At 39.0% G+C, this 17,179-nt stretch overlaps 1 protein-coding gene across 9 annotated transcripts in view; it reads right to left on the bottom strand.

Moving 5' to 3' along the window:
* DMD (dystrophin) overlaps positions 1-17,179 on the bottom strand; it is a 2,185,421-nt gene that overhangs the window by 1,368,716 nt on the left and 799,526 nt on the right. For all 9 annotated transcript variants that reach the window (XM_078064107.1, XM_078064109.1, XM_078064106.1 and 6 more), the window contains one exon: positions 3,953-4,076. In XM_078064107.1, the coding sequence (XP_077920233.1) occupies positions 3,953-4,076 (124 nt within the window). The remainder of the gene's footprint in view (positions 1-3,952; positions 4,077-17,179) is intronic.

Here is a 17,179-nt window from a genome sequence, read left to right as displayed (position 1 = left end):
CTAATGATACATATTTGGGAGCCATTAGAAAATAGATGTTATTTGAATAGGAAGGAATGAGGATAATCCAGGGAACAAAAACAAGGGAAGAACTGTGTAGAATATCAATAATAAAGGAAAAAGGAGATAGAACAAATGACTAGAAATGTACAAAAGTAACCAATAGATAATGGTATCCCATAAACCCAGGGAGGAAAGAATTTCATGAAGGATAAAGAGGTTAAAATATAGTCCTGCAGAGAAGTTGAGTAACTAAGACACAAAAATATTCCTATGTGTTTAAAGGAGAGGAGGGTTTTATTGAAGATATGGATGTGTGGCTGAATGGAAGCAGATTCCTTATGACATAGACAGTGAAAATATTGAGAACTCACACACACACACACACACACACACACACACACACACACACACACACTCACATACACAGATTAGCCTTAACTGGCCAAAGCACAGTCTCTTCCACCAAGGCAGAGGGGGAAAAGAGAATATGAGCACAAATACACATAATTTGTTAGATATTATCTTAAATAAACTAAGAGGGAAAGTCATCTGCCATGCCCGTTAAAAACTCGAAATAACTGTCGAGAGAAGGAGAGAAGAAAACTTACAAGGAATGCATGGAAAGCCTATGGAGAAGCACCAAAGCATCTGTGTAAGTAGAGTATTTCTGAAACAGAGTAATGTCTGGAAGTCAAACATCTACAGTCTAGTTATGCAAGGAGGTAGGTGAATTGAGCAGATTAGGGAAACGGAAACCTTTGGAGATAGCAGGACAACCAATATGACCTGAGATTTTTAATGAAGGCATAATGTGGGTGGAGAAGAATATGATCCTGGTGCCAGTCTTCAATGAGAAAATATTATCACAAAATGGTGAGTAACAGATGGCCATCGGGATGGCCAAGGGATGAGATATTTTTACACAGAAAGAAGTACCTTCGCAATTGGCCCTGGGAAGTGAGGAAACTAGCAATTCTAAATGAGTGGGGGATATATGCAACTAAGGAATCATTGAACACTACATCAAAAACTAATGATGTACTATATGCTGGCTAACTGAACATAATAAAAAATAAATGAGTGGGAGGAGTTAAAGAGTCACTAGTCTTAGTGGTGTTCTTGAGGGTAAAAGTGGTTTCTATGTAGTACTAGAACAAGTAAGAATGAGTACATAGGACAGAAAGCTTGTTTCGGAAGAAGGACTTCAGAATGCACAGAGAGTACGTGTGGGAAGGCCCCAAGAAGCAAGGCTGAAGAAGGGCAGAGAGATGAAGAGTCAAGAAAACACAGATGAATAGAGATACCTATATTGTGGGTGGCAAACCCAGATAATAGACCTAAAAGAAATGTAGAATTAATTGGCTTCAGGATTTCCAACAGAACTTTGTTAAAAGTTGATGTGGTATGAGTGAGAGCAAGCATGGGCTCCAGAAAGAGCCCAAGGCCTGTTGACCTTAATAGCCGGTATGAGGGCTTTCAAGAGAACACTATACAGGTGTACAACCACCTTGCAGTAAGACTAGACTGTTTGTTGTTTTAATTACTACCTTACATTACCAAGTGCTCAGTTCAAGAAGTTGAGTAGCTACACCTGTTGATTCCACTTGAATTTCTCAACTGTGGTGACATTAACAGAATGAGTAAAGGATCTAGGAGTTTGGTAAAGTCTCAGATGATGCCTTAGAGTGCTGATTCTCAAACCTTTATGTACAAACCAATCACTTGTGGATCTTGTTCAAATACAAATTGACTCATTAGGTCTGAACTCACACGTTTCTAATAAGTTCACAGATGATGCCAATATTGGTTGTCCGGGGACCACTCGGAGTAGAAATGTCCCCTGGAATTCAACTTTTAAGTAAGCGCATTATGTTAGTTATGTAGATAAAACACATGACTAATAGAAAAAGAAAAATTGTTAGTTTTAAAAATATATAAGACTGAAGTGATAATATTCTACAACATTCTAATTGGCTGAAAACACTTGAAAGTAATAGATGAATGAAGGAGTCGAGTGAAAGAAAAAAAAAAAAAGAGGGTAATATTTAGCCACTTTTAATGCCTAAAAACGAATACCACTCAAGTTCATGAGATGGGCCTCCTGTGTGTTCAAAATAAGTTACATACACTGACAGGTGAAGAAGTAAGAAAATTAATGTACGTCTAAACTGCATATCCATCATCATTACTATGTATTTCTCTCAAGGATTTTTAATACATACATATTATATTTAGCCTGAAGGAAATGTCTAGGTAAATCATTTCATGTCCTATTTTAGTAGGCAATTAAGAATGATGTTGTTATTTCAGAAAATGAGAGTAGAAGTTGATAAAGGTGACTCACAAGGCATCAGAAAACCACTCATACAATATTGTACATCTTTTTTAGCACTTTCAGTCTGTCATTGCTGACACTATTGATTAAATGCAAATTGCTTCTAGGTAACCATATGATAACAGGAAATTTTTGAATTTATATTCTTGAGATTCTGGTACTCAATTTTCCTGCTTGATCAGAGCTGTTTTAAGATCCAGAAACAGGATGACAAACAGATAAGTAGATTATTGGGATAAATTTTTAAAAATTTAAATTAGCTAATAAAATGTCTGTCCAAGGTGACTCATACTTTCAGTGGTCAAATACATCACATGAACTTTAAAATGTATTTTAGACTTGATCTTCTCTAAGCAGTTTTCTACTTAATAGGACTTCCCTCCACAATCATCACGAAAAACATACCTTCAAGTGAGTATACTTTGAAATAACACACTTCGCTAATTTTCTACTATATATATTATGCTTCAGTTTAATTTTAAAACTAAAACATCATCATAGTGCCCATTTCTTAAAATTATTTATAATTGTCTATTATTATACTAATGACAGTACACTGTATAACTAATAATGCTTTTAAAATAACTTCCCAATTTATAAATTGTTAACTCTGAGATATGTTGATGGAACCATCTCCTCTCTACCTCAAGCAGCCTAAAAAATAGAGTATTTTCTCCTAGAAGAAAATCATTTCTTGCTCTCCCAATGTTCCAACTGCAGAGCAAGTATTAGCTTGTATCTAAGAGAGTGTTGTGTTTGGAAAAATCTAAGAGAGTTCGTCTGGTAGGAAACTGAATGCTCGAAACATGAAACGGAGTTATTCACACACGTGACCTTCCTATAGCTAAAATTATTTAACATTCAGAATATTTGTTTCTTTAGCCTGCCCACTACAGAGTATTCACTCTATTAGAAACGCTCTCACAAACAATTGCCAAAATGGATGTTTTATAATTGTAGAAGTTGAAATATCAAAGCCCTGATAATGTCCTTGAAGATGAAGCAGCTCCTATTAAACTAATAAAAATCCCTATTGTGAAAGACACAATTATAATGTCTCAGCAGGTAATAAAAACAGTAAACCGCCTCTTACTATAAATAAATATTGAAAAAGGCTGGACATCTTTTAGTTATGGTAATGCAATACATAAATATCTGGACAATGCAAATCTGTTACGACAAGTACTAATGAGTATAAAAAATAACTTTTTTGATGATAGTGAGAGCATAAACAGGGTCCTAAGTCTAGTATTTCTAAGGGTCTATTCTATTCTGCAAGCTTGCTAAGTCCCAGCCTTGAGGTGACAGAACAGTACATGAAGGAAAATCAATATGAGTTAATGTTATAAAATTGTTAATTTACAGCTAAATATTATAAAATTTAAAGAAGGTTTATGAAAAGCATCCCTGCTCAGTCACAACAGAACCAGGAAAAATTTCTCTAAGCTAAACTCTGATTCTGCTGGATATGTAAAATATACTTTAAAGATATATTTAAAAGCATTATTCCATATTGCTTTAATCTTTTCAACTGATAGAATCAGATAGTACAAAGCACAGAGTTTACAAGCAGCAAAGCTTAGGAAAATACATAAAAATTAATGCATAACCTACATTGACTTTTTCTTTAAGGTCTGAGAAGTTGCCTTCCTTCCGATAGATTGCAAATTCAGGACTCTGCAACACAGCTTCTGAACGAGTAATCCAACTGTGAAGTTCAGTTATATCGACATCCAACCTAAGACAGGAAAAAATAAGGGTCATTATTTCTTGATTATCTCTTTCTTCTACACGAAAAAGAAAAAGTAATCTCTCCACGTTTACCATTCTCCTTCCAATCTGAGACTCCTGCCTGATGCCCCTGTTACTGTTAATAGCACTACCATTTCCCTAGTTACGTAGGCTCAAAATTTGGAGTTAGCTTTGATCTAGTCTTATGATCATGGAAATCACTTTATTAAGCTCAATGTAGCAATCGCCTCCCTAGAGTATCTCCTATAAGCTATCACTCTGCGTCTGCCTGAATGTTTGCACTGGCTGAAAAATTACTATTCCCCAAGATAACCCTCTTTCTTTCTGGAAAGTACTTATACCAAACATAAAATTCCTGTCGGTAGCTCCCACTGAACCATACCTTGGAGATCCATGCCCTTGTGTAGTCTCCAACAATACCACCGACTCTGAATTTGACCATGTAACTTGCTATGGCAAACGGGGTATTAGGAAGCATAAGGCAAGCAGAGGCTTCATAAGTGCTTGCACTGTGGATCTTGTCCTCTTAGAACATGCACTGAGAATGCAACTGTTAGCTAAGAATTCCAATGGCCCTTTAAGGAAGCTTGATCTAGCCAGCTGGAGAGACAATGTGGGAGCGAATGAGGCACCACACACGTGAAGAAAGCTTTCTTTCACCTTTTGACCCATCTCAAACACCAGCTGAATATAGCCAAATGAATTCTCCAGCTGATGGCACTTAGAGCCTCAGAACTACCCAGAGAGCCCTGCCCACATTGCAGAACCCTGAGAAAAGATAAGATGCTGCAATAAACATCTAATCATATACCCTGATATTCTCATTCTTTTATTGTGGAGACCTATGGAGCCAATGGGAGTTAACTGTTCGATCAGGTCATTCAGATTGAAGTAAAGCAGAGATTAGAGGAGAGTCATAGACAGTTGCAAGGGAGGAGGAGCTCTGTGCATCACTTGAAATTCCAGGCACAATTCTAAATTGTGTGTGCATTTTTCTTGAGAAAGAACCCCTAGATTTTATCAGCACCTGTAAAGAATCTATGAAAAGAGAATTTAGAAATCATCTAATCCAAGTTTATTAAAACAACAGTCAACAAGGTCCCCAGAAAAATATTTATTCAATTTTTATAGGAAGCTTGTGAAATAGGACAAAAGTACAGATATAAAATTTAAGACACCAAGTAATGTACTTTTATCACCATGATACATCTTCTTATCCAAGACAACCCTCACATAGTTGAAATCAATTCTTTAAAAACACTAGAAAATATCTGAGGGTACCCTACCTTATTCCTAGTTACTTCCATGGCTAATGCCTTGGCTTGTCAGTATCTTGTTTAAAATTTGGCTCCTAAAGAGACCATGTCAATAGTGTTTAGTACAATCAGGAAGGAACAGACAATTATCTTCTTGGATATGCAGCCTACAAGTTTGATCAATGTTTTGACTTCCATATTAGACCTTTAACTCACATTGAAGTTAAATTGAGCTAGACATCTCAGAATTTTTCACATAAACTATTGCTAAGCCAGTTCTCCACAACCACAAACTTAGGAGCTGATTTCCTTTTTTTTTTTTTTCTTTTTTTGAGAGAGAGGGTGCAGGGCAGAGGCAGAGGGAGAGGGGGAGAGAGAGAATCTTAAGCAGGCTTCACACCCAGTGTGGAGCCCAATGCGGGGCTCGATCTCACAACCCAGAGATCATGACCAGAGCCAAAATCAAGAGTTGGACGCTTAACCGACTGAGCCACCCAGCGGCCCTAGGAGGTGATTTCCCGAACTCTTACTTCAGGGCTTTCAGTCATATAAACCTGATAAAGTTTTGCATGTTAGTTGCAGGCTACTGTTTTAAAATTAAACTGATACAGACCTTCATAGAACATGAAACACTTCCAAAAACATATTCTCTTTTTGTGTTCTTAAAAAAGCCTATGGTGAGTTATTATTAATCTCTCTGCTCGTGTAAGAAGGAAGTTCAAAGAAATTAAGTGAATTGATCTCAGACTGTTAGTACCATAGAGAAGGAACTTAATTCATCTTGTTTACCATTATATCCTTCACCTCAAATAGGGCCTGGTTCACAGGGAAAAATATTTACTGAGTGAAGGGTACTCAACAAGAAACTGAAGGAACAGGGATCTGAATTCAGAGACTTGGACTCCAATTCCATGTCACTGAATGTCAAAACTTTTATTTGCATTTGGACTGTAAATATCTATGGATTTTCATTTTATCATGGTGATTGTTATCTTCCCTACATTTGTTTTTTCCTGTAAGTTTAGTTACCAGGTTTCCTATTTCTTCATTCATAATGGTGATGTTGAAATGGAGTCCTATTGCATGCTTCTAAACACCTCTCTTTCTCTCTTTGATGTTAACTCACCAAATCAAATCTTTGACTCTGGTCACTCAGCCACCTACAAAATTCAGTGCAGGTTTTCCATCAGAATACTTTAAGAAAAGCATTTTTACTTTTCCTTTTGTACAATACAGATATCACTGGGTCTCTCTGCCTTTAGGCATTCACTTGCCAGTGCACAGGGGAGGCCAGAAGTGCTGAGATGTTAATCCCACCAGAGTGACCCTTAACAAGAGAGAGCTAGGAGCTGGTACATCAATATCCCAGCGCCCCTGCCTTTCAGTATGACCATCATGGTGAAAGTTACACACAGACCCTCAGGGGGTTCCCAGACGGGTTCAACTCCAGTTGCCTCCAGCAATAACCCAGTATCATCTTTTATTGGCTGCCTTCTTTTCCTAACCTCACTCCCCCACTTTATTTGCTGGGATCACTTCTCCCAATAAAAAACTTGCACCTAAATCTTTGTCTCCAGATCCACTCCCGGGGAACCCAACTAAAGCAATGATCAACAGCTGCAAATGAACCCAGCATCCTGCCATATTTAGCTGTTTTCTCCTTGAACTCTGACTCTCCACAGGAACTATTTTAAACTTTTTCCAAAGCTGTCAAAGCATTAACCCATCTTCCTTCTACAGCTATCAACAGATGACATTTTTTACTCAACCAATGAAAGTGCAATTATCAGACTAGAATTTCTTCCACTTTCTATGTCCAAATATTCAATCTTATCTGTGTGTGCCCGTCTCATTCCCTTCTCTTACATTTGAATGAGTTTCCCTTCTTTACCTAAAGCCAATCACTCTACTTGCCTTTTATACTTTGTTCTTTCACTTTTTTAAATTTAATTTTATTATGTTATGTTAGTCACCATTCATTATATCATTAGTTTTTGATGTATTGTTCCATGATCTATTGTTTGCGTATAACACCCAGTGCTCCATTCAATACTAGTGCTCCTTAATACCCGTCACCGGGCTAACCCATCCCCCCAACCCCCCTCCCCTCTAAAACCCTCAGTTTCTTTCTCAGAGTCCATAGTCTCTCATGGTTCGTCTCCCCCTTCGATTCCCCCCCTTCATTTTTCCCTTCCTACTCTTTTTTTTTTTTAACATATAATGTATTATTTGTTTCAGAGGTACAGAACTATGATTCATCAGTCTTACACAATTCACAATGCTCACCATAGCACATACCCTCCCCAATGTCTATCACCCAGTCACCCCATCCCTCCCACCCCCCACCACTCCAGCAACCCTCAGGTTCTTTCATGAGATTAAGAATTCCTCATATCAGTGAGATCATATGATACTTGTCTTTCTCTGATTGACTTATTTCGCTTAGCATAATACCCTCTAGTTCCATCCATGTTGTTGTAAATGGCAAGATTTCATATTTTTGATGGCTGCATAATATTCCATTGTGTGTGTGTGTGTGTGTGTGTGTGTGTGTGTGTGTGTGTATACATATATATACCATATCTTCTTTATCCATTCATCTGTCGATGGACATCTGGCTCTTTCCATAGTTTGGCTATTGTGGACGTTGCTGCTATAAACACTGGGGTGCATGTACCCCTTCGGATCACTACATTTGTATCTTTGGGGTAAATACCTAGTAGTGCAATTGCTGGGTCATAGGGCAGCTCTATTTTCAACTTTCTGAGGAACCTCCATACTGTTTTCCAGAGTGGCTGCACCAGCTTGCATTCCCACCAACAGTGTAGGAGGGTTCCCCTTTCTCCTCATCCTCGCCAACATCTGTCATTTCCTGACTTGTTAATTTTAACCATTCTGACTGGTGTGAGGTGGTATCTCATTGAGGTTTTGATTTGGATTTCCCTGATGCTGAGTGATGCTGAGCACTTTTTCGTGTGTCTGTTGGCCATTTGGATGTCTTCTTTGCAGAAATGTCTGTTCATGTCTTCTGCCCATTTCTTGATTGGATCATTTGTTCTTTGGGTGTTGAGTTTGATAAGTTCTTTATAGATTTTGGATACTAGCCCTTTATCTGATATGTCATTTGCAAATATCTTCTCCCATTCTGTCGGTTGTCTTTTGGTTTTGTTGACTGTTTCCTTTGCTGTGCAAAAGCTTTTTATCTTGATGAAGTCCCAATAGTTCATTTTTGCCCTTGCTTCCCTTGCCTTTGGCGATGTTTCTAGGAAGAAGTTGCTGCAGCTGAGGTCAAAGAGGTTGCTGCCTGTGTTCTCCTTTAGGATTTTGATGGACTCCTGTCTCACATTTAGGTCTTTCATCCATTTTGAGTCTATTTTTGTGTGTGGTGTAAGGAAATGGTCCAGTTTCATTCTTCTGCATGTGGCTGTCCAATTTTCCCAACACATTTGTTGAAGAGACTGTCTTTTTTCCATTGGACATTCTTTCCTGCTTTGTCGAAGATGAGTTGACCATAGAGTTGAGGGTCCATTTCTGGGCTCTCTATTCTGTTCCTTTGATCTCTGTGTCTGCTTTTGTGCCAGTACCATACTGTCTTGATGATTACAGCTTTGTAATAGAGCTTGAAGTCCAGAATTGTGATGCCACCAGCTTTGCTTTTCTTTTTCAACATTCCTCTGGCTATTCAGTGTCTTTTCTGGTTCCATACAAATTTTAGGATTATTTGTTCCATCTTTTTGAAAAAACTTGGTGGTATTTTGATAGGGATTGCATTAAATGTATAGATTGCTCTAGGTAGCATTGACATCTTCACAATATTTTTCTTCCATCCATGAGCATGGAAGGTTTTTCCATTTCTTTGTGTCTTCCTCAATTTCTTTCATGAGTATTCTGCAGTTTTCTGAATACAGATTCTTCGCCTCTTTGGTTAGATTTATTCCTAGGTATCTTATGGTTTTTGGTGCAATTGTAAGTGGGATCAACTCCTTAATTTCTCTTTCTTCTGTCTTGTTGCTGGTGTATAGAAATGCAACTGATTTCTGTGCATTGATTTTATATCCTGCCACTTTACAGAATTCCTGTATGAGTTCTAGCAGTTTGGGATGGAGTCTTTTGGGTTTGCCACATAAAGTATCATACCATGTGCAAAGAGTGAGAGTTTGACTTCTCCTTTGCCGATTCGGATGAGGTTTTATTTCTTTTTGTTGTCTGATTGCTGTGGCTAGGACTTCTAGTACTATGTTGAATAGCACTGGTGATAGTGGACATCACTGCCATGTTCCTGACCTTAGGGGGAAAGCTCTCAGTTTTTCCCCATTGAGAATGATATTCACTGTGGGTTTTTCATAGATGGCTTTTATGATATTGAGGTGTGTACCCTCTATCCCTACACTCTGAACTTTTTTTTTTTTTTTTAAGATTTTATTTATTTATTTGACAGAGAAAGGGAGACAGCGAGAGAGGGAACACAAGCAGGGGGAGTGGGAGAGGGAGAAGCAGGCTTCCCACAGGGCAGGGAGCCCGATGTGGGGCTCGATCCCAGGATGCCGGGATCATGACCTGAGCCGAAGGCAGATACTTAATAACTGAGCCACCCAGGCGCCCCAACTCTGAAGAGTTTTAATCAAGAAAGGATGCTGTACTTTGTCAAATGCTTTTTTTGCATCTATTGAGGGGATCATATGGTTCTTGTTCTTTCTTTTATTAATGTATTGTATCACATTGATTGATTTGTGGATGTTGAACCAACCTTGCAGCCCAGGAATAAATCCCACTTGGTCATGGTGAATAATCCTTTTAATGTACTGTTGGATCCTATTGGCTAGTATTTTGCTGAGAATTTTTGCATCCATGGTCATCAGGGATATTGGTCTGTAATTCTCCTTTTTGATGGGGTCTTTGTCTGGTTTTGGGATCAAGGTAATGCTGGCCTCATAAAATGGGTTTGGAAGTTTTCCTTCCATTTCTATGTTTTGGAACAGTTTCAGAAGAATAGGTATTAATTCTTCTTGAAATGTTTGGTAGAATTCCCCTGGGAAGCCATCTGGCCCTGGGCTCTTATTTGTTGGGAGATTTTTGATTACTACTTCAATTTTCTTGCTGGTTATGGGTCTGTTCTGGTTTTCTATGGCTTCCTGGTTCAGTTTTCGTAGTTTATACATCTCTAGGAATGCATCCATTTCTTCCAGATTATCTAATTTGCTGGCATATAGTTGCTCCTAATATGTTCTTATAATTGTTTGTATTTCTTTGGTGTTGGTTGTGATCTCTCCTCTTTCACTCATGATTTTATTTATTTGGGTCCTTTCTCTTTTCTTTTTGATAAGTCTGGCCAGGGGTTTATCAAACTTATTAATTCTTTCAAAGAACCAGCTCCTAGTCTCATTGAGATGTTCTATTGGTCTTTTGATTTCTGCTCAGATCTTTATTATTTCTCTTCTCCTGCTGGGTTTAGGCTTTATTTGCTGTTCTTTCTCCAGCTCCTTTAGGTGTAGGGTTAGGTTGTGTATTTGAGACCTTTCTTGTTTCTTGAGAAAGGCTTGTATTGCTATATACTTTCTTCTTAGGACCGCCTTTGCTGCAGCCCAAAGATTTTGAACAGTTTTGTTCTCATTTTCACTTGTTTCCATGAATTTTTTTAATTCTTCTTTAATTTCATGGTTGACCCAATAATTGTTTAGTAGGATGCTCTTTAGCCTCCATGTATTTGAGTTCTTTCCGACTTTCCTCCTGTGATTGAGTTCTAGTTTCAAAGCATTGTGGTCTGAAAATATTCAGGGAATGATCCCAAACTTTTGGTACCAGTTGAGACCCGATTTGTGACCTAGGATGTTATCTATTCTGGAGAATATTCCATGGGCACTAGAGAAGAATTTGTAATCTGTCGCTTTGGGATGAAATGCTCTGAGTATATCTTTGAAGTCCATTTGGTCCAGTGTGTCATTTAAAGCCTTTATTTCCTTGTTGATCTTTTGCTTAGATGATCTGTCCATTTCAGTGAGGGACGTGCCAAAGTCCCCTACTATTATTGTATTGTTGTCGATGTGTTTCTTTGATTTTGTTATTAACTGGCTTATATAATTGGCTGCTCCCATGTTAGGGGCATAGATATTTACAATTGTTAGATCTTAGACCCTTTAAGTATGATATAGTGTCCTTCCTCATATCTTATTATAGTCTTTGGCTTAAAATCTAATTTGTCTGATATAAGGATTGCCACCCCAGCTTTCTTTTGGTGTTCATTAGCATGGTAAATGGTTTTCCACCCCCTCACTTTAAATCTGGAGGTGTCTTTGGGTCTAAAATGAGTCTCTTGCAGACAGCATATTGATGGGTCTTGTTTTTTTATCCAATCTGGTACCCTGTGTCTTTTGATTGGGGCATTTAGCCCATTTACATTCAGGGTAACTACTGAAAGATAGGAATTTAGTGCCATTGTATTGCCTGTAAGATGACTGTTACTGTATATTGTCTGTGTTCCTTTCTGGTCTATGTTGCTTTTAGGCTCTCTCTTTGCTTAGAGGACCCCTTTCAATATTTCTTGTAGGGCTGGTTTGGTGTTTGCAAATTATTTTCGTTTTTGTTTGTCCTGGAAGCTTTTTATCTCTCCTATTTTCAGTGAGAGCCTAGCTGGATGTAGTATTCTTGACTGCATATTTTTCTCGTTTAGTGCTCTAAATATATCATGCCAGTCCTTTCTGGCCTGCCAGGTCTCTGTGGATAGGTCTGTTGCCAATCTAATGTTTCTACCATTGTAGGTTACAAATCTCTTCTCCCGAGCTGCTTTCAGGATTTTCTCTTTGTCTCTGAGACTTGTACGTTTTACTATTAGATGTTGGCGTGTTGACCTATTTTTATTGATTGTGAGGGGGGTTCTCTGTGCCTCCTGGATTTTGATGCCTGTTTCCTTCCCCAGATTAGGGAAGTTCTCTGCTATAATTTGCTCCAATATACCTTGTGCCCTTCTCTCTCTTTCTTCTTCTTCTGGGATCCCAATTATTTTAATATTGTTTCATCTTATGGTATCACTTATCTCTCAAATTCTGCCCTCGTGATCAAGTAGTTGTTTATCTCTCTTTTTCTCAGCTTCTTTATTCTCCATCATTTGGTCTTCTATCTCACTGATTCTTTCTTCTGCCTCATTTATCCTAGCAGTTAGAGCCTCCATTTTTTCTTGCACCTCATTAATAGCCTTTTCGATTTCAACTTGGTTAGATTTTAGTTCTTTTATTTCTCCAGAAAGGGTTTTTCTAGTATCTTCCATGCTTTTTTCAAGCCCAGCTAGTATCTTTATAATCGTCATTCTGAACTCTAGTTCTGCTATCTTACTAATGTCCATATTGATTGATCCCTGGCAGTCGGTATTGCCTCTTGTTCTTTTTTTTGAGGTGAGTTTTTCCATCTTGTCATTTTGTCCAGAGGAGAATAGATGAATGAGAGAACAAAATACTAACAGGGTAACAACGACCCCCGAAAAATATACACTAAACAAATCAGAAGAGACCCGAAACTGGGGGGAAAAGAAAGGGAAAGAAAGAAAAAAAAAAGAATATGATCAAATATGATCAGCCTGGTGAATAGATCAGTGCCACACACTAGGTTTTGGGCATATTTTGGTCTGTTAGAAGACACTGCCTCCCAAAATATTAAAGAAAGAAAAACTTGTATATGTACAAAAATAAGGGTAAATATGATGAAGGGATGGAATATGACTGTAAAGATGAAAATTATAAAATATTTTATAAGAGAAATTGGTAAGATAAGAAGTTGGTTGAAAAAAGAAAGAAAAATTAAAAAAGAAAATGGGGGGAGAGAATGTGATCAGGCAGGAGACTAGAACAAAGTCATACACTAGAGATTTAGGGTATATTTTGGTCTGTTAGAAAAAACTCTATCCCAAAATTTTAAAGATAGAACAACTTATATATATATACCAAAAATAAGGTTAACTACAATGAAGGGATAGAATATGACTCTAAAAATGAAAAATAAAAAAGATTTTTTAAAAAGGGCATTGATAAGATGTTGGTTGAAAAAGGGAAAAAGAAAAATTAAAAAAAAAGTAGAAAAAGAAAAAAAGAAAATTTAAAAAATTAACTTTGAAAGACTAAAGAATCATGGGGAAAACCCATGGGTTCTATGTGCAGTATTCCCCTAGCGCTGGAGTTCTGCCGTTCTCACTGATCGGTAAACTTGGTCTTGGCTGGCTATTCTTGCTGATCTTCTGGGGGAGGGGACTGTTGCCATGGTCCCCAAATGTCTTTGCCTGAGGCGGAATTGCCCCACCCTTGCCAGGTCCAGGCTACCTAATCTGCTCGGGTTTGCTGTCGGGAGCTTTTGTTCCCTGCAAGCTTTCCATACAGCTTTGGAGGACGAGAGTGAAATGGCAGCCTCCCAATCTCTGCCCCGGAAGAGCCGAGAACTCGGGGCCCCACTCCTCATTGTGCCCCCAGAGAAAAGCAGTTAGTCACTCCCGTCTCCCTGGTCTCCGGCTGCATTCCGTGCTCACCCGGCCTGTGGCCGAGCGTTTCTATCTCTGGCACCCGACCCCGTGTGGAGTCTCCAAGCCCAGCAGATCCCTGCGGTGCACTCCTGTGCCTCTCCTCCTGGGGGAGGAAGGGGAGTCTCCCTGATCTGCCGCTTGTTGGGTCCCTGCTGGAGGAGCCGTGGCCCGACTGTGCCGTGGATCACGGTTTATGGCGACTCCGAGCTGAGAGCCCGCGCCTCAGCTCCGTCTCTGCAGCCGGCTTCCCCGCTCCAATACCTGGGAGCTCTGCCGCACTCAGGCACCCCCGGTCTTTCTGTGACCCCGAGGGTCCCAAGACCACACTGTCCCAGCGAGGGTTCCACCCCCCTGCTTAGCCACTGGAGCGACGTCCCTCAGTGAAGCCAACTTATAAAAGTTCCGATTTTGTGCTCCGCTGCTCTATCACTTGCCGGTAGCGGCTGACGGAGGCCCCCTCCCCCGTCATCTGTCTTCCCGAATATAGCCTCGGATTCACTTCTCTGCACGTCCTACCTTCCAGAAAGTGGTCGCTTTTCGCTTCAGAGAGTTGCTGCTATTCTTTTCTTTGATCTCCTGTTGAGTTCACAGGTGTTCAGAATGGTTTGATCCCTATCTAGGTGAATTCCTGGGACCAGACAAAATGTAGGTCTCCTACTCCTCTGCCATCTTGCTCCTCCTGTTCTTTCACTTCTTCACAGTATGTGAGTCTATCAAATTTTTGTTATCTATTACTGCAAATTCAACCCCTCCCTTTCAAGTGAATTCTGCATATAGAAATTTAAACTTATTGACTCGTATTTTTTTAAAGTCAAACCCCTCTTGACCTCCATAGTTCCCTCCAGCCATTCTCTTATCTTCTACAAAGGCAAATGTTCTGCAAGAGTTACCCAGTTCTCCACCTCCTATTCACTCTTTCCACTCAATGTTGTTTCTCAATGAAAACATTGCTTAATACAGGAATCAGGTCACTAAAGCCCATGGAGTTTCACTTTCTTGCTATCTAGCAACAACTTAACACTGTTGAGCACCCTCTCCTCCTTTTGCCTTCATACCATTCTACTCTATTTTGTCTTCAATTTCTATGACCACTGGTAATTTTTTTCTTTGTAGGCTCATCTTCCTCTACCCTCTCACTACATACTAAAGTCATCAAGGCCCAGTTCATCAATCATCTTCTATTCACTATATTACTCTTTCTTTTTTTTCTCCACCAAGAGGGAGATAAGTCAATTTTTTAAAAAAATTATTTATTTATTTTGATGGGGGAAGGGGCAGAGGGAGAGAGAGACTCTCAAGCAGACTCCCCACTGAGTGTGGAGCCCGACATGGGGCTCTATCCCACCACCCATGAGATCACAACCTGAGCTGAAATCCCGAGTTGGATGCTCAACCGACTGAACCACCCAGGCACCCCTCTATTAATCTTTCACTAGAAATCTTATCCATGCTCATGACTGCAGTTGCAATCTACATGTATCAAAGATTCATATATATATATATCAGAGTTATATAAATATATATAACTCAAGCACTTCTTCTGAGCTTCATAGCCACCTAACTATCTGCCTACTGGCTGTCTCCACTTGCATGCTATAAAAGCTCCTTCAGCATAAAATGTCAAGACTTGTTTGCTCTTGTCCCCCCAATGCGTACCCTCCCAGTGTTCCTCAGATCTGTTAATGGCATCACCATCTAGCATTGTTTTTGCCTTCCTCTCCCTTACCTCTCACATTTAATCAGTTGGAAAGTTTAATCTATCAAATACTCTATTTCTTCTGAATCTGTCTCATCGTCTCCACAGCTGGTATCCTCATTCAGCTTGCCAGTAAATATAATCAAAACTATTGCAATGCCCTCCCAAATGGCTCTGGAAAACCTTTCTGGAATCCTCCCATCTAGTCTATGCACTACTGGCAAATGATAGGTTCTAAAAACATATCTGATTATGTTACACTCATTCATAAAATCCTTCAAAGACTTCCCATGTTCCTTAGCATAAAGATCAAAATTATCCTGATCTGGCCTTGACAGACCACTTAAGCGTATATTCTACTTCGCCCTTTATTCAAGCCCTTCTAGAAACAAATCTCATTTCAAGTCTCTTGGTGAGCCCAGAGCCACACTTAACTTTTGTCCCTACTCCAATGAAGTAAAAGCCTTCACTGACTCTTATTCATCTATCCATTAGAACATTTCTTTCTTGAAAACTTGGCTGCTTAGCATAATCCACTTTGGCCACTTTGGTCAAAATTGTCCTTCTCCCTTTAAATCAGCCTGATCCAATTACACATCAAATATTCTCTGACTCATAAAGGTGAGATGTGAATATCCACGATTCACTGTCAAATTCCCCCCTTTAGACTTGTTTTCATTAGTCTCACACCCTTTTGATTCAGACTGTCTCTAGGAAAGATTGCTCACTTCTACCTACAGGTCTATGACTCTAAAGCTTGACTAAAGGTACATAGCTGGCATCAGACTGGAAGAGATCTGCTAAGACCCACATTGGAGAAAGCTTTCCACCAGTCCTGGAATTTACACTGGTCTTGTTTACACACATGTTGTAATTATCATTTACCACCATCCCCAATCCATTGCAAAAACAAAGTTACTTATTCAATGTGACAGTAAATAAATTTCATCCAGAAAAAAAAAAAATCTTCTATCACTTTAGACATTTGTCTTTATGAAGAAGCTACATATGCTTCCTTTTAAAACAGCCAAATATTTCCCTTCATTTCTGCCCCAAAATTTATGCTAAGTGCTTACTATATGCCATGGTATTAACCTCCATAGATAACAGAGATAAAAATGCATCTGTCCACATTATCAAAAAGGGTGGTTTAGTAAAATATCTATTTGACAAAATGAAGTGTTTTAGACATTGAACTGGGGCCAAGCTTGCACTGTGACTTTTTTGGGGGTGGATAATAAAAAAAATACCTTTTCAATGAATTAGGATTAAATCAGCTTCTAGACTAGAGGCTCTATCAAGTAAATTGGTTATCTCCACACAATGAAGGCTTTGTGGAGTGAACACCATGGAAACCGTCTGCTTCTGTTCAGTCTGTGAAGATTTTAAGGGAAGCCTGGGCACCAGTTGGCATGCAGTTCTAATAATTCAGATCAATTCAGGCAACAGGATGTGAAATTCTACAGAGAGGTCTTTCCTCATTCAATTTTTTTTTTTGTATGTCTGACTTTATAAATTTGGAAAGAGGTTGCACAAGATGCCTGAACTTCTCTTTTACATAAGAATCCTTTGGAGACTGATTATACTCCTTTTTTGATATACGGATTTTTAAGAGGGATTTCAAATTTTTCTAGGGC

The sequence above is a fragment of the Halichoerus grypus genome, chromosome X, assembly GCF_964656455.1.
Source record: "Halichoerus grypus chromosome X, mHalGry1.hap1.1, whole genome shotgun sequence".
NCBI lineage: Eukaryota > Metazoa > Chordata > Mammalia > Carnivora > Phocidae > Halichoerus > Halichoerus grypus.
The sequence above is the reverse complement of the archived record's forward strand: the minus strand, read 5'-3'. Positions and strand labels throughout refer to the sequence as shown.